General features: G+C 36.3%; 1 protein-coding gene across 2 annotated transcripts; it reads right to left on the reverse strand.

Annotated features, from left to right (window-relative positions):
* Positions 1 to 216: 216 nt before the first annotated feature.
* Positions 217 to 13,961, reverse strand: LOC146550975 (uncharacterized). Of its 2 annotated transcripts, none has more exons than XM_085260281.1 (19): positions 13,850 to 13,961; positions 13,682 to 13,732; positions 11,039 to 11,199; positions 9,103 to 9,281; positions 8,740 to 8,843; positions 5,457 to 5,630; positions 5,139 to 5,239; positions 4,794 to 4,914; positions 4,620 to 4,711; positions 4,405 to 4,526; positions 3,427 to 3,995; positions 3,044 to 3,058; positions 2,890 to 2,955; positions 2,677 to 2,766; positions 1,594 to 1,629; positions 1,416 to 1,508; positions 1,170 to 1,274; positions 910 to 1,059; positions 217 to 790 (listed from the first exon to the last, which is right to left on the reverse strand). In XM_085260281.1, the coding sequence occupies exons 1-19, from the start codon at positions 13,856 to 13,858 to the stop codon at positions 737 to 739; spliced, it is 2,292 nt and encodes a 763-aa protein (XP_085116407.1). In that variant the 5' UTR covers positions 13,859 to 13,961; the 3' UTR covers positions 217 to 736. The 2 variants fall into 2 exon arrangements, with proteins under 2 accessions (XP_085116407.1, XP_085116406.1); XM_085260280.1 differs by having other exon boundaries at positions 2,884 to 2,955.
* Between the last annotated feature and the right edge of the window lie 297 nt (positions 13,962 to 14,258).

Consider the following 14,258-nt stretch of genomic DNA (forward strand, 5'->3'; position numbering starts at 1 on the left):
TCTTTTTGGGAGCTGACAGAGTCTCTATGGAGATGGGTTTTTTTGGGGGGGTAGCAGCAAGATAAAAAAGCATTCCGATTAGTAGGTGATCTGCTCTACCACCTCAGCTCCAGCCACCTTGGCATTCTGGTTACCTTTTTCAGGCAGCACCCAAAGGACAGACAGTGTGTTAAATGTTATGTTGTAAGAGCTGTAACTTCACAGTGACACAAAACATAAGAGAAAATTAGCTTTATTTGGAATTTACCAGAAATCAGCAGCAAACAAATCAGAACAGGAAAACAGCTGAAAGATTCTAACTTTTATAGATTTTCATTGATAGACGATATGATAAATAATGAATTTTCAGATAATGACCAAATCACAACAGTACCCAAAACTGCATGTATTGAAACGAGGTGATCTATTTAGTTTGATTCTAGTGAAAACATGCAATATGTAGTCAAAACATTACAATAAATTTTTTATTTGAGATTATCAAGAGCTTATTTCATATTGATACATGTTAAAGGAAGTAGTATCAGTTAGTCCAAATCACAAAAAAAAATCATTCAATATGTAATATTTTGATAAAATTTCACATCTAGTCTAAATCATATAGTTAAGATTTAAATCAAACAATGAAAAAAAAATCAAACAACATTATTTTTTTCTCATTCAAAACACCTATATTAAAATCTCTACTGTTGCACAAAAAAAATTGATAACTGAATCTTTGACATATTCATTCATTCATTCATTCATTTCCTGGAGTTGCTCGACCAGCGCTGGGGACTTCCTTGTTTAGATCCTGTGTTTATAAATAAAGCTGATTAGTCACACCAAGAGTCATGAAATGCAATCTCAACTCGTGCTTACACTTGCATCAGTTTGCTTATTATGTAGTAATACCTATAGATAAAGTAATACCTTATAACCATTCTTCTTGCACCAGTCATTGAAGACTTTCTTGAATTCTTCCTCTTTTGTTTTTATTTGTTCATCTTTTAGTGCCTTAGGATTCTTCCAGTAAACCCTAAGCATCTCGTCAGAAAACCAGTCTGGGAGGACACTGAACACCTGACATCAGGGACAGCAGCATAAAAATTACATATTACACAGCCAACGTTGTTTTATTGAGCTGCATTAAAAAGAAAACAGCATATGGAAATCAAGGCTGTAGTTCTCACATCTGATTTGGGGATTGGTTCTCCTTTATCAGGGTTATCCTTGCGATAGAAATATGCTTTACTGATGGGGTCAACATTTTCCATCCCATAGTCCAAAGTGACATCCTAAAATGAAATGTTGCAGAGAAGCCTGTATTCATAATATGTAAATAATGACCCAGTGGAGGTTTAAAACATATTTTAAATAAAATGAACAAAAGCAACAACAAGATTTTAAGAAAAGTTTGATGAATTAATAAAACTCACAATAACTTCAAACTTGTCACCAGAAGAGCATTCACTCAGTTTACTCAGTTTACTCAGTTTACTCAGTTCATCTTCCAAATCCTTCTTAATTCTCTGAAGGTGGAGAAGACAACAGTGTGTGTTATTATTATTGTTTTCTTAATCTTGTTTAGTCTTCTTGAGCTGTTCTCATTCTTACCTCAGGTGTTTCCTTTTTTTTTTCTTTTTTCTTGTCCTGAGAAAGGGGGCAAGTGGGAGGGAGAAGAAAAGATTTATTTAGCACAGAAAACACAATCACATTGAACCAAATATTTAAAGATAATGTTTTTCTTAATTTCTCTGTTTTAAAAAGGATTTTTTTTACAATAAATATTGATTTACAGCTTGGTGTTTTAGAGGATACATAGAAAATGAGTCTTGGAAGGTAGTATTGTATGACGTTCTAGTTCCCAGAGGGCTGTGTGATAAGGTAGTGTCAGAATAACACCACATGTACTGTCATCAACCTATAAGACTGATTTTGTATTGTTTTTTTTCCCCTAGCAGCAGCTTGGCTATAATTAACTTGTGAGTTTTCCTTCCAACAACACACTCGCCTAGCTTCAGAAAAGGAAAATTATATTCCAAGTTTTGTTGATGAATCATGAAAGACTACAAGACTGTGTATGAGACAAGCCTGGGCATGTATGAAAGTAAGAGTCCACAGTACACTGGTATTTTTGAAAACTGAGATTTTCCATTTACTTAAAAAAAAAAAAGAAAATCCTGTCCACACATGCAGTTTTGAAAAAATATCTCTGTCCACATGTAAATGCAAAAAACAAAGTCAAATGCTGTCAAGAACATGCCAAATCCTAGCTGTGTAGAAATGTTGGCCAGTCTGTGTTGAATGTAGAAGCCACGTCCGAAGTTCACTCTGACACCTCTATCTTTCTAAATGGAGGGGCAGTATATGTAAGCGTGTAAAAACTGCAGTAAGTACGATTAACAGCAACAGTATCTTGTCTTCATCCACCATTGTTGAAATTAATCTCATGTCAACAATAATGTGGCGCAAAGCGTGACGTGTGGACGAAAGGCCCAAACGCATAGAAAAAGCTGCGTTTTCAAAAATACCCGTTTACACATGGACGTAGACTGATATGCTCTCAGAATCATTCTCCTTGGACACCGGACATAAGGGACAGCAGCATAAAAATGATATATGGCAAAGTCGAAGTTGTTTTATGGAGAAGCATAAAAGAAGAACACAGTGCATGTAAATGAGGGTTATAGTTCTCACCTCTGATTTTTCAGGCTTCTCCTTGTCATAACAATATTTTTTAGTGATGGGCTCCTCTTCATTTCCCATGTTATATGTCAAAGTGACATTCTAAAATGAAATGCAACAGAGACTCTGTGTTTATATTCATATGTAAATAATAAACCAGTTTGAAACATATTTTAAAGGAAATTAAATTTAAACGTTTGATGAATTAATAAAACCAACATTAACTTCATCTCTGTCTTTCCCGTCCTCCTGAATGTCGTTAACCAGGTTTTTTAACCTTTCCTTTATCTCCTGAAGGATGGAGGAGAGAACATCAGTGTTGTTACTGTTGTTTTAGCTAATCTTGTTTTAAGAGCTGTTCTCATTCTTGCTTTCTTACCTCTTCTGATTTTTTCTTGAATTGAAAAAGGAGAAAAGGAGGGCAAAGAAAAGGATTTATTCATTACTGAATACACACAGAAAGCACAATCACATGAAACCACATGTTTAAAGATAATGTTTTTCTCAATTTCTCTATTTCACACAGGAGTTTTCACACCCACCACATTTGAGCTGTTCCAAAACATTCTTCAAAAAATATATATCTATAAATGTACAGCTTGGTGTTTTAGTACTTACATGAAAACGACTCTTGGAAAGTAGTATTGTATGCTTTGTAAGTTCAGGTTCTGAGTTTCCCTCCCTCCCTTCCTCCATCCATGCATCCCATTCAGTGTGAATACTGGGCTTTTAATACAGGCACATAAAAACATAACTGCATACCTTTGCTTGACCCACACAGCGGTACAGGTCCCGTTCCATGACCCTCTTTAGAATCTCTCTTGCCTGCTCCAAATCTTGTTCTTTCTTCCTTTCTTCCATGACCCTCTTTAGAATCTCTCTTGCCTGCTCCAAATCTTGTTCTTTTTTACTTTCTTCCTCAGAGGAAGCTTCCTTCCTTCCTTCCACGACCCTCTGTAGAATCTCTCTTATCTCCTCCAAATCTTGTTCTTTTTTACTTTCTTCCATGACCCTCTTTAGAATCTCTCTTGCCTGCTCCAAATCTTGTTCTTTTTTACTTTCTTCCATGACCCTCTTTAGAATCTCCATTGCCTGCTCCAAATCTTGTTCTTTTTTACTTTCTTCCATGACCCTCTTTAGAATCTCTCTTGCCTGCTCCAAATCTTGTTCTTTTTTACTTTCTTCCTCAGAGGAAGCTTCCTTCTTTCCTTCCACGACCCTCTGTAGAATCTCTCTTATCGCCTCCAAATCTTGTTCTTTTTTCCTTTCTTCCTCGGAGGAAGGTTGCTTCCTTCCTTCCTGGTAATGGAGTATTCTTTCAAACACATGATCTTCAGAGTAAACACAGAAATAAATTGGAAGTTAAGTCAGTTCAAACAAGATCAATTTAGTTCAGTTTCACAAATGTATCAGTAATGCCTTATAAAGTTATTTATACGAATTTATATCACAAAAAACCCAGCTGAATTATTATAGCAAACATTACTAAATATAATGTAACAGAGTAAAGCCCATCTGCAGACAACAGTAGTTTAAATCAATATACAGTTAAATTAATTTAAAAGTGTCAGTCAAAAGAAACAGTCCTATTTGAGTGTTGTCCGTAATCTTTTACAATTTGTATTTGGAGATGGTTTATCTGAAATAAACTGAATGAGAAAAATAAATACAATTAAAATAAAAAAAAGTGTATGGATAAACAATTTATAATTTATACACAACACAGATTGAAGCCACTACCTGTCAGCTTTGTGTATGCCTCCATGTCACCATTTGCCTGGGAGATATTTAGCATCTCCCCTTTTGAACTTTTAATTTTGAAGTCTGGATGGTCATCTACTAGTATGAGGGCATCTTTGAGCCTAGATAAAATGACGCAACATATGACTTCAGGGGCACAACTTCAGACAAGCTAAATGTTGTGTAGTATTGAAAATGGAACTCTAGGTACTCACATAATTTCTACTGCCATTTTTATCTTGTGCTGGCAGGCTCTTCTGTGGATCGAGAGCCTTTGCTGGAATATGTCATACAGGTTTGCAGATTCCTGTTGACAGCCATAGTTTAGTTATAGCTACTCAGATTAATTTTTCCTTAAAAATAAATATTAAAAAAGCAAAAGTCAATACCTTGTCTCTAGAGCAAATGTGCTTAGTTTTTTTCCTATCCTCCTCCACATCACACACCCTGGCAAACATGACGAAGCGCTGATGGTCAAAGCTGTTCGGAATGCCCAGGTGGTGGCAATCCCTGAGATGGGAGAGAGGAAATATGCAAATAAAAAAGAAAATAAATTTTAACAAAACCTTAAAAAAAAAAACCCTCATCAACTTATGGTAAACTCTTCAAAGAACCACGAAGTGTGCTACAAATAGTAAATCATAAAACTAACGAGTTGAAAGCAGAAAACAGGACAAAGTAGTTTTGCGCATTGCATCAAAATATGAATATTTCTTTTGTAAAGCAAGATTTACCTGGCAAAGTAGTCAAACTTGTCAACATCAATCCCGGTGTTCTTGTTTGACACAATTTCATAGAGAAAGGATTTTTTCTCTTCTCGACCTTTATATGGCCACTGTGGAGACAAAGCCAAAAGACAAACATTAGACACTAAGACTGAAGAAGTCACTTGAATGAGTGATGAAACGTTCCTCCCACTGAAAACGCTATGCCCAGATGAGCAGAATCAACTTTTTGGGATTTTCTTGGCTGAATGATTGAGCATGCATCAAGACATTAGACACTGACTTCTGTAGGAAAGACAATACTTAATTCACCCAATTGACCAGTACCTTCTTGGAAGCATCATTCTGAGGTTTTTCATCCTGAGGTTTCTTAATCATTTCTTCAATAAACACCAGGTCAGTTCCATCTCCATCTACTTTCAGTCCATATTTCTTCATCACTTCTGTTAAGCCATTTTGAACCAGTAGGTGTTTAAACATTTCAATAGAGGCCTTCTCATGCTGAAAGAATACACAGGTGGATGCTTTAGTGGCGACAGGTTAAAATGGAAAAAAAAGCAAGCATGCAAACCTTATTTTTATTGCACGTTTAAAAAACAGCATCAATTTGCTTTACAAAGCCAATGTACAATATCTGAATTAAAAGCAATACAAAATGAAAAAGCCAAAAACAAGCAAACAAAAGAGCCCTTCATAAAATAAAATAACTTTACCAAGTGATCCCTTTCAGACATCATATCCCCTCATATCCCTCTATTATTGTGGACAAGACAATCATACTAAATTTTGAAGTTAGTGCATAGATTTAGTATCTAAAGTACATTTAACATATATGTTACTCTATTCCTTTGTTAAGACATGAGTGGTTGTTGGTTGATCAGCATTAATGACAATTTGCATATTAATGGCCATTGTTCATCAGTGGGCTAGTTTCAGTCATTATGCAAGTGTACTGTTTATAAAGTTGGGGACACCCACACTCAAACTGAAATTTTGAATTCTAGCATTAGAACACTTTTTTTTTTTTTTTTTTTTTTGCTTTCCTCTTGCTTTTCTCATGTCTTACTGCTTAATCTTCATCATCCTTTGTCCACTATATCTACTATTCCTTCTCTCCACATTTCCAAACCATCTCAACCTTGCTTCCATTTGTCACTCGGGTTCAGTGGCCTCTGAAGCGATTACTGCCTAGAACACAGATCATCTGTTTTTATCTACCCATAAGTAGTTTGCACTCAGAACAACTACAAAAATACAGAGTTGTAACTAAAAATCAAACAAGATCTCCCAAGAACTGTTGCTGATGACCTTGTTGGTAATGTTTTAAGTGACCTATGCACTAAACCTACTACTACAATTATTACCAAGGGACTGAATGACACTGTATTAATTCAGAGTACGGTAGTCTGAATGCTGGTAAATTTTTCCCCAACTTAAGAGACTCAAGAGTCTGGGTGATTGTATCAGACCACAGTATCTTGTTTTATTTTTTGTTGTTTTGTTTAATTTTTGTTGCAATCACTGGACTACAAGAAGGACAGTGGTACATAGGGTTCAGAATTGATAAGAATTTAGCGATTCCATTTCCATTATCAATATCACTTATTGATTCGATTCCTTCTTGATTCTCAATTCTCATTTGCTCATTGTCACCAGCATCTCTAAGCAGCATACCAAAGACATTAACTTCGTGCAAATTAATTACATGGTCAAATGTTTGTGAATGTTGGAGGTATTTCCCCTCTTTGTTGGGATCAGTGTTGGGGTCATCAAATCTGCAATTGAGATTTTCAAAACTGCACATCATGTCTTTAGCATCTTATGTTCTTTTTAAAATGATTTATTTTAGTATTTTTTAAATTTTGGCATTGCAGTGTGTTATTGGTCATGGCTAAGAAAATACTGTTGAACTGAAGAAATGTACTTAAGTTTTTAAATTTAGCAGTACTACATGTGATTGAGGCAAACAGTAGCCTCAATTTTTTTACATTCTGCAAAGTTCTTTGGGTTTACAGTGTAGCTATAATTTTACATTTGACATATATTTACTCTGTATGGATTTCTCGTTGGGCCTGCTAGAGTTTTTGCAGTGATTAGAATAACAGCTTATAATGTGAATTTTTTGAGTAGTCAGTTGGACCAGAAATGCCACAATATAAATTCTAGTCATTTCCATTAACTGGTAAGTGATAAGAAAAGATTTGATTTGAGTTAAACCCAACAACAACCACCCTACACCCTTAAGAGCATCCTTACACCACAGGGCCCAGACAAAGGTGGCTGAGATACCCTGAGAGTGAGAGTAGGTACTCTGATTTTATTTTTCAGTTCAGGATTTGACTCAAATACAGACTAGACACCAAATAAAACCATGTCTTCCATAAATTATGAAGAGTCACCTCAAAGTGCTTTATATTGTAAGGTAAAAATACTACAATAATATAGAGAAAACCCCATCAACCACATCTTTTTATGCCTAGTGTGTCATATTTGATAGAAACAGTTTTTTGAGTTTTTGAGCCTTCTACCATCGTCGGTGTGATTTTTTTCTCTCTCTGAGAACACATTTTAAGTAATTAAAAAAAGACAGATGTAGGAAATACAATGGAAGTCACATCGGAAAATTGAAATGTACTTAATATCTTTTTTTAAAAATTGTCAAATGTATCAATAAACTCTCCATTTAAAAAAAATAAATTGAATTTTCTGGAAATAATATCATATTTAAGGTTTTAAGGGGTTGACAGGAAGAAATCGCTGGCAGAACGAGGCTCAGGGAAGGGCAGCCATCTGCTACAACCAGTTTTGGCGTGAGGGGAGGAAGACAGGGCAAAAGAGAGCAAGAACCATTAATAGTAATGATTAAATGCAGATTGGTGTATTAACACATAGTGAGTGAAAAAAGTTCAGTGAAGAAGATATATTCTTCATTCATGGGAAGCCCCAGCAGCCTAGCTTTATTGCAGCAGATGCAGGGTCACCTAAACCAGCCCTAACTATAGAGCATATAGTTAGCGTTTGATCAGATGACCCTGCATCCTCTCTTAATTTATAGACAGAGGGTGATTAAGGAAGATAGACAGCTAGGAGAAACAAAATAAAGGTGCAGACAATCAAGACAATCACAGGGGAAGTAAAACTCAAAGCAAGGCAGAAGAGATACTATTACCTATCAATTTAACTATTATAATAAAACAAGAAATAACACAGAGAAAAGACACACACCAAAACAAGACACAACAAGAACACCAGAGAGGCACGAATAACAAAGTTGAGATAAAACGGACACTCGCCATAATAATGGAAAAATACCAAAAGATTATCAACATACTAGAACAATAAAGGTAACAAACACAAATCTAATTATAATGAAACAAAAAAAATCTTAGCCGTAAACACTGAAAAGCATGAAAAAGGTAAATAGAAACTCAGACATGATTATATTAACGAAGGGATCAAAATTCCAAAATATTACAGAAACTAAGAACCATAGCACCGGGAAACATAGTTCTTCAAAGTTTAAAACCAGTTGCCTCTAAAGCTCAGATCGCTTTTTAATTTAATTATTTAAATTTGTATATATGTTCCAACTATTATTTCAAACTCTTACCGTCCATTTTTCATTGTCTGTGACTTCTTTGTCTGCTTTGCCTTTTTTGTCTCTGATTGCTTCCATAAACATCCCATCAAAAAAATGAGAAAAGGGCCCATGTCCTTTATATGACAAAATAAACATATGATATGAACAACAGGGTGATTTGTGATAACTTCTTAAATGTTGATCCTGTTAAACACATGGATTTTATTTTCTGCTTTCATTTAAGACTTTGCTAGTCCTAGCCACATCAGTGGTCAAAGTCAACATAGTACTTGACATGGGGATGGTTTCATTTTACTTTCATGTCTAATAACACCCTATGATGACTATCTGCAACATAATACTTATGCTACAAAAAGTATGTGTATTACTTACCTAGGTCATGACAAAGACCGGCAATCTGCACACAGAGAACATCTTGGTCACTGATGAGTGATTTATTCAACTCATCCAACTTCTCCAAATCCTCAGGCTTCAACTTCTTCAACTTCTTGATCTGCTCCAACTGCTTCACCTTCAGAGCTTTTGCAAGCTCACCTGCTAAATGTGCCACCCTTTACAGGGAGTGCAGAATTATTAGGCAAATGAGTATTTTGTCCACACCATCCTCTTCATACATGTTGTCTTACTCCAAGCTGTATAGGCTCGAAAGCCTACTACCAATTAAGCATATTAGGTGATGTGCATCTCTGTAATGAGAAGGGGTGTGGTCTAATGACATCAACACCCTATATCAGGTGTGCATAATTATTAGGCAACGTCCTTTCCTTTGGCAAAATGGGTCAAAAGAAGGACTTGACAGGCTCAGAAAAGTCAAAAATAGTGAGATATCTTGCAGAGGGATGCAGCAGTCTCAAAATTGCAAAGCTTCTGAAGCGTGATCATCGACCAATCAAGCGTTTCATTCAAAATAGTCAACAGGGTCGCAAGAAGCGTGTGGAAAAACCAAGGCGCAAAATAACTGCCCATGAACTGAGAAAAGTCAAGCGTGCAGCTGCCAAGATGCCACTTGCCACCAGTTTGGCCATATTTCAGAGCTGCAACATCACTGGAGTGCCCAAAAGCACAAGGTGTGCAATACTCAGAGACATGGCCAAGGTAAGAAAGGCTGAAAGACGACCACCACTGAACAAGACACACAAGCTGAAACGTCAAGACTGGGCCAAGAAATATCTCAAGACTGGTTTTTCTAAGGTTTTATGGACTGATGAAATGGGAGTGAGTCTTGATGGGCCAGATGGATGGGCCCGTGGCTGGATTGGTAAAGGGCAGAGAGCTCCAGTCTGACTCAGACGCCAGCAAGGTGGAGGTGGAGTACTGGTTTGGGCTGGTATCATCAAAGATGAGCTTGTGGGGCCTTTTCAGGTTCAGGATGGAGTCAAGCTCAACTCCCAGTCCTACTGCCAGTTTCTGGAAGACACCTTCTTCAAGCAGTGGTACAGGAAGAAGTCTGCATCCTTCAAGAAAAACATGATTTTCATGCAGGACAATGCTCCATCACACGCGTCCAAGTACTCCACAGCGTGGCTGGCAAGAAAGGGTATAAAAGAAGAAAAACTAATGACATGGCCTCCTTGTTCACCTGATCTGAACCCCATTGAGAACCTGTGGTCCATCATCAAATGTGAGATTTACAAGGAGGGAAAACAGTACACCTCTCTGAACAGTGTCTGGGAGGCTGTGGTTGCTGCTGCACACAATGTTGATGGTGAACAGATCACAACACTGACAGAATCCATGGATGGCAGGCTTTTGAGTGTCCTTGCAAAGAAAGGTGGCTATATTGGTGGCTGATTTGTTTTTGTTTTGTTTTTGAATGTCAGACATGTATATTTGTGAATGTGTAGATGTTATATTGGTTTCACTTGTAAAAATAAATAATTGAAATGGGTATATATTTGTTTTTTGTTAAGTTGCCTAATAATTATGCACAGTAATAGTCACCTGCACACACAGATATCCCCCTAAAATAGCTAAAACTAAAAACAAACTAAAAACTACTTCCAAAAACATTCAGCTTTGATATTAGTGAGTTTTTTGGGTTCATTGAGAACATGGTTGTTGTTCAATAATAAAATTATTCCTCAAAAATACAACTTGCCTAATAATTCTGCACTCCCTGTACAGTAAAATGTAGGACACACACTTTTTAGAACGTTGGCTTAATTGTTTTCAGTTGGTACAGTACTACACTGCTAAAAATAGTAAAAAAAATCTGATGTCAAGTATATAAAGTTGATAAAGCAGTCTGTCCCTTGAATTGGATTTTTATTATAATTAGGTGTAAATGTGTGCAAACCAGTGGACATACCCAATCGAGTGTTCAAAGCGATTGTGAGATGCTCCTGGATAAACAAAATAAACCCCCCCAAGTTGCTTGATGTTTCGTAGTCTCTGGAATTGAGGGGTGTCTATGATTTTGACAAGAAGTGGATGTAACTCGATGTGGCCATGGATGGGATCATTAAACACCTTAGTGAATAAAAAGAACAAGGCATAACATTACAACAAGACAAAAAAGAATTAGACTATTTCCAACTCTTACCCAAGAACAGGTAGCAGGTCTCAGTCTTTTTATATTTAATTCAGTGTTTTTTAAACAGTGGCAAGTAAGCATTGAGGCTGATGCTAGGCTAATGTTCTTGTAGGATCATGCCTTCTACTGTGGCAATGGCAACTTGTTTGAATAAAAATAAGGTATTTTCCCACGAGGAAATCTAACTGATATTTTATCCTTGTCCTTTTGAATATTTTTGATACTGTAAGCATTGAGGCTGATGCTCTCATGGAGTCCTTTAGCGCTGCAGGCAGGCAAGGTGTTCAAATAGCACAACTTCAGTTTTTTTTATTTCTATATGATGAACTCTGCCTTATTAAGTGATAAGAACAAGTAATCTGTTGTCCTGTAATCATTATGACGCTATAATTTGAGATACAATAAATAAAATACGTTTTTTTGTATAAAGTATCGGTATCGGATCAGTATCGTCGATACCACCCTGAATATTACTTGGTATCGGATCGGAAAGGAAATCAGTGGTATCGCACATCACTACAAAACACAACAGAAGTGCTCCAGGACGCTAGGCGCAATGTTGAGCTTTTGTTACCTAGTGGCTACACAAGCCAGGAAGTACCAACGACCGGATTTGGTGTGTGGTAGTAACAGGTAAATGAACTTTTTTTTTTTAAATTATTTGAATATATATGAGTGCTTTTGTATAAAGACACAAACAATACACATATGCTTTCAATTGTGTAATTTAAGTGATCTAGGTAGCTCTGTTTTGGAAGTTCAGTTAATGCTAGAAATGTGTTTTGGAGTTTGTACGTGCTGTGTCTCAAGGGGCCACCGTATATATTTACAAATAAACATTGTCAGAGGATTTTTATGAAATATAATATAATCAAGTATAATCAAGTGTGCTTTATTTTCTAGTGTTCATATATTTTCACATAACCGAGTCTATTTGTTAACACAAACGCAATGCATTCTTTTTTAGTGTCTGTGATGTCAGATAAGCATGATAAACTTCTGTATTCTTTACCCCAGTCTGAAAGGTCAATTAAGTTGAGATAATGTCTAACCTCTCCTCCTGTAACTGAAAAGAGGAAGCACTATGTAATCAGTTTCTTACCCTATAAATAAAGGAACAAGGCATGCATTCGGTGTGTGTTTTTGCTCAGAGGCACACACCCATGCGCATGTTTTAAAACTCTCTGAATTGGTCTGCAGTGTCTTATTTCTCTTACTTGTGAAAAATGTCAAAACCCCTGACAAACATATATAAATAAAACCATGTTTTTTTTTTTTACATTAGTAATTCCTTTTGTAGATAATTTTATATTGTTGTTAATAATTAAATTAAAGTAACAAAAACCTGAAGAACCGGTTGGGAGCCGAGCTGAAAGAGCCGGTTCTCTAAAAAGAGCCAGAAATCCCATCCCTAGTAATCTGGGTCCAAAACACCGCCGGCTTCATATCCCAAAGTCAAACGAACACTGCAGCATCACTGAGAGTTAAAAACGGTTTATATCAGGGGTCGACAACCTTTCTGATGATAAGTACCATCTAAAATTTCCAGGGATGTCAATGTGACATATGATTGCATTAGCAATAAATTTAATAACGCTCTATATTAACAGTTACACACTATATAGAACAACTTTATAGAACTATAGTTGTTCGCAGATGTTGGCAGGTATAAGCGAATAGTTATCAGCTATTTTGAAACAAAAAAGACACTTTTTATCCATAACAAGAACACTATAACAGCAAATGAACTGTACAACAGAAAATGCAAATGCTGATGATTCAGGATTTCAGGATGTTAGTAGGGCACTTTGAGCTCTTGTTGCCAAAATTGGGACCACATTTAATGAGCTAAATGACCTGAAGCAGCATCTAGCTGTGTCTCCAAGGTAAAATAGTTATTTTACTATTTACATATCATTGTATATTCAGTACCACTGCATGTTTTGAGCTACGAACAAACTTGTTGCCAAATGCAGTGGTCTGATTGGTCAGATCTGAAAATAACCAAATTCATCCACCTAAGCGCATTTGGTGTCCAAAAAATATCCATTCACATAAATATTTTGGATTCCTTTTCTTGGAAAATGAAGCAAGTACAAAATGGGGTACTTGGACAGAAAACTCAAATACAAAAACATATTTCAATATATCGAGTTTTTTGGGGAAAATTAACTGTCACTAATCCGACTGAAGTGTAGTTAAAAGGCTTTAGCAAACTCATCTTGAACAAAAAACTATATACAATATAGAAATAATAATAATAATAATAATAATAATAATAATAATAATAATAATGGATACTTTATTGATCCCCATGGGGAAATTACTTGTTTTTCTCTGCATTTGACCCATTCACTCAGTGAAGCAGTGGGCAGCCCACTAAGCAGGCGCCCGGGGAGCAGTGTGTAGGGACGGTACCTTGCTCAGGGGTACCTCAGGGTAGTCGTTAAGTGGATTCGAATCGCCGACCTATGAAAACAAATAAAATATAAAATTTAAAAAATAATTCTTATATGAGTCCCCCCAACCCAGCACCTGCTTCATAATATCATGACTTATGTTAATGTTTAAGTGTGTGTTAATTACCTTGGCCATGGTGATGAACTTCAGTCTGCACAAAAAGGATGTCTCTGTTGCTGATGTCAAGTTCTGACTGCTATGTACATCAAGCTCTCCTCCTTATATTAACATGTATTTGGTGTTTATACTCCTCCCCTCTGTCTTCTGTCTTTCTATTTGTGTATGTGCATCTATGGGTGTGGTGCTCACATCACTGACTACTTACCTGTGCATAGGACAGACCCAGTGTTGCCAACTTAGTGACTTTGTTGCTATATTTAGCGAGTTTTCAGACTCCCTTAGCGACTTTTTTTTTCTAAAAAGCGACTAGCAACAAATCTGGCGACTTTTTCTGGTGTTATTGGAGACTTATTTATGACGACTTTTTGATGTGAAAGCGGGTATCGCTTTTACTCTCAACAAGCAGCGGGTGCCG

This window comes from Mchenga conophoros, linkage group LG20, assembly GCF_057382185.1.
Source record: "Mchenga conophoros isolate Kocher_MC1m ecotype Shallow Benthic linkage group LG20, M_conophoros_male_GT1.1, whole genome shotgun sequence".
NCBI lineage: Eukaryota > Metazoa > Chordata > Actinopteri > Cichliformes > Cichlidae > Mchenga > Mchenga conophoros.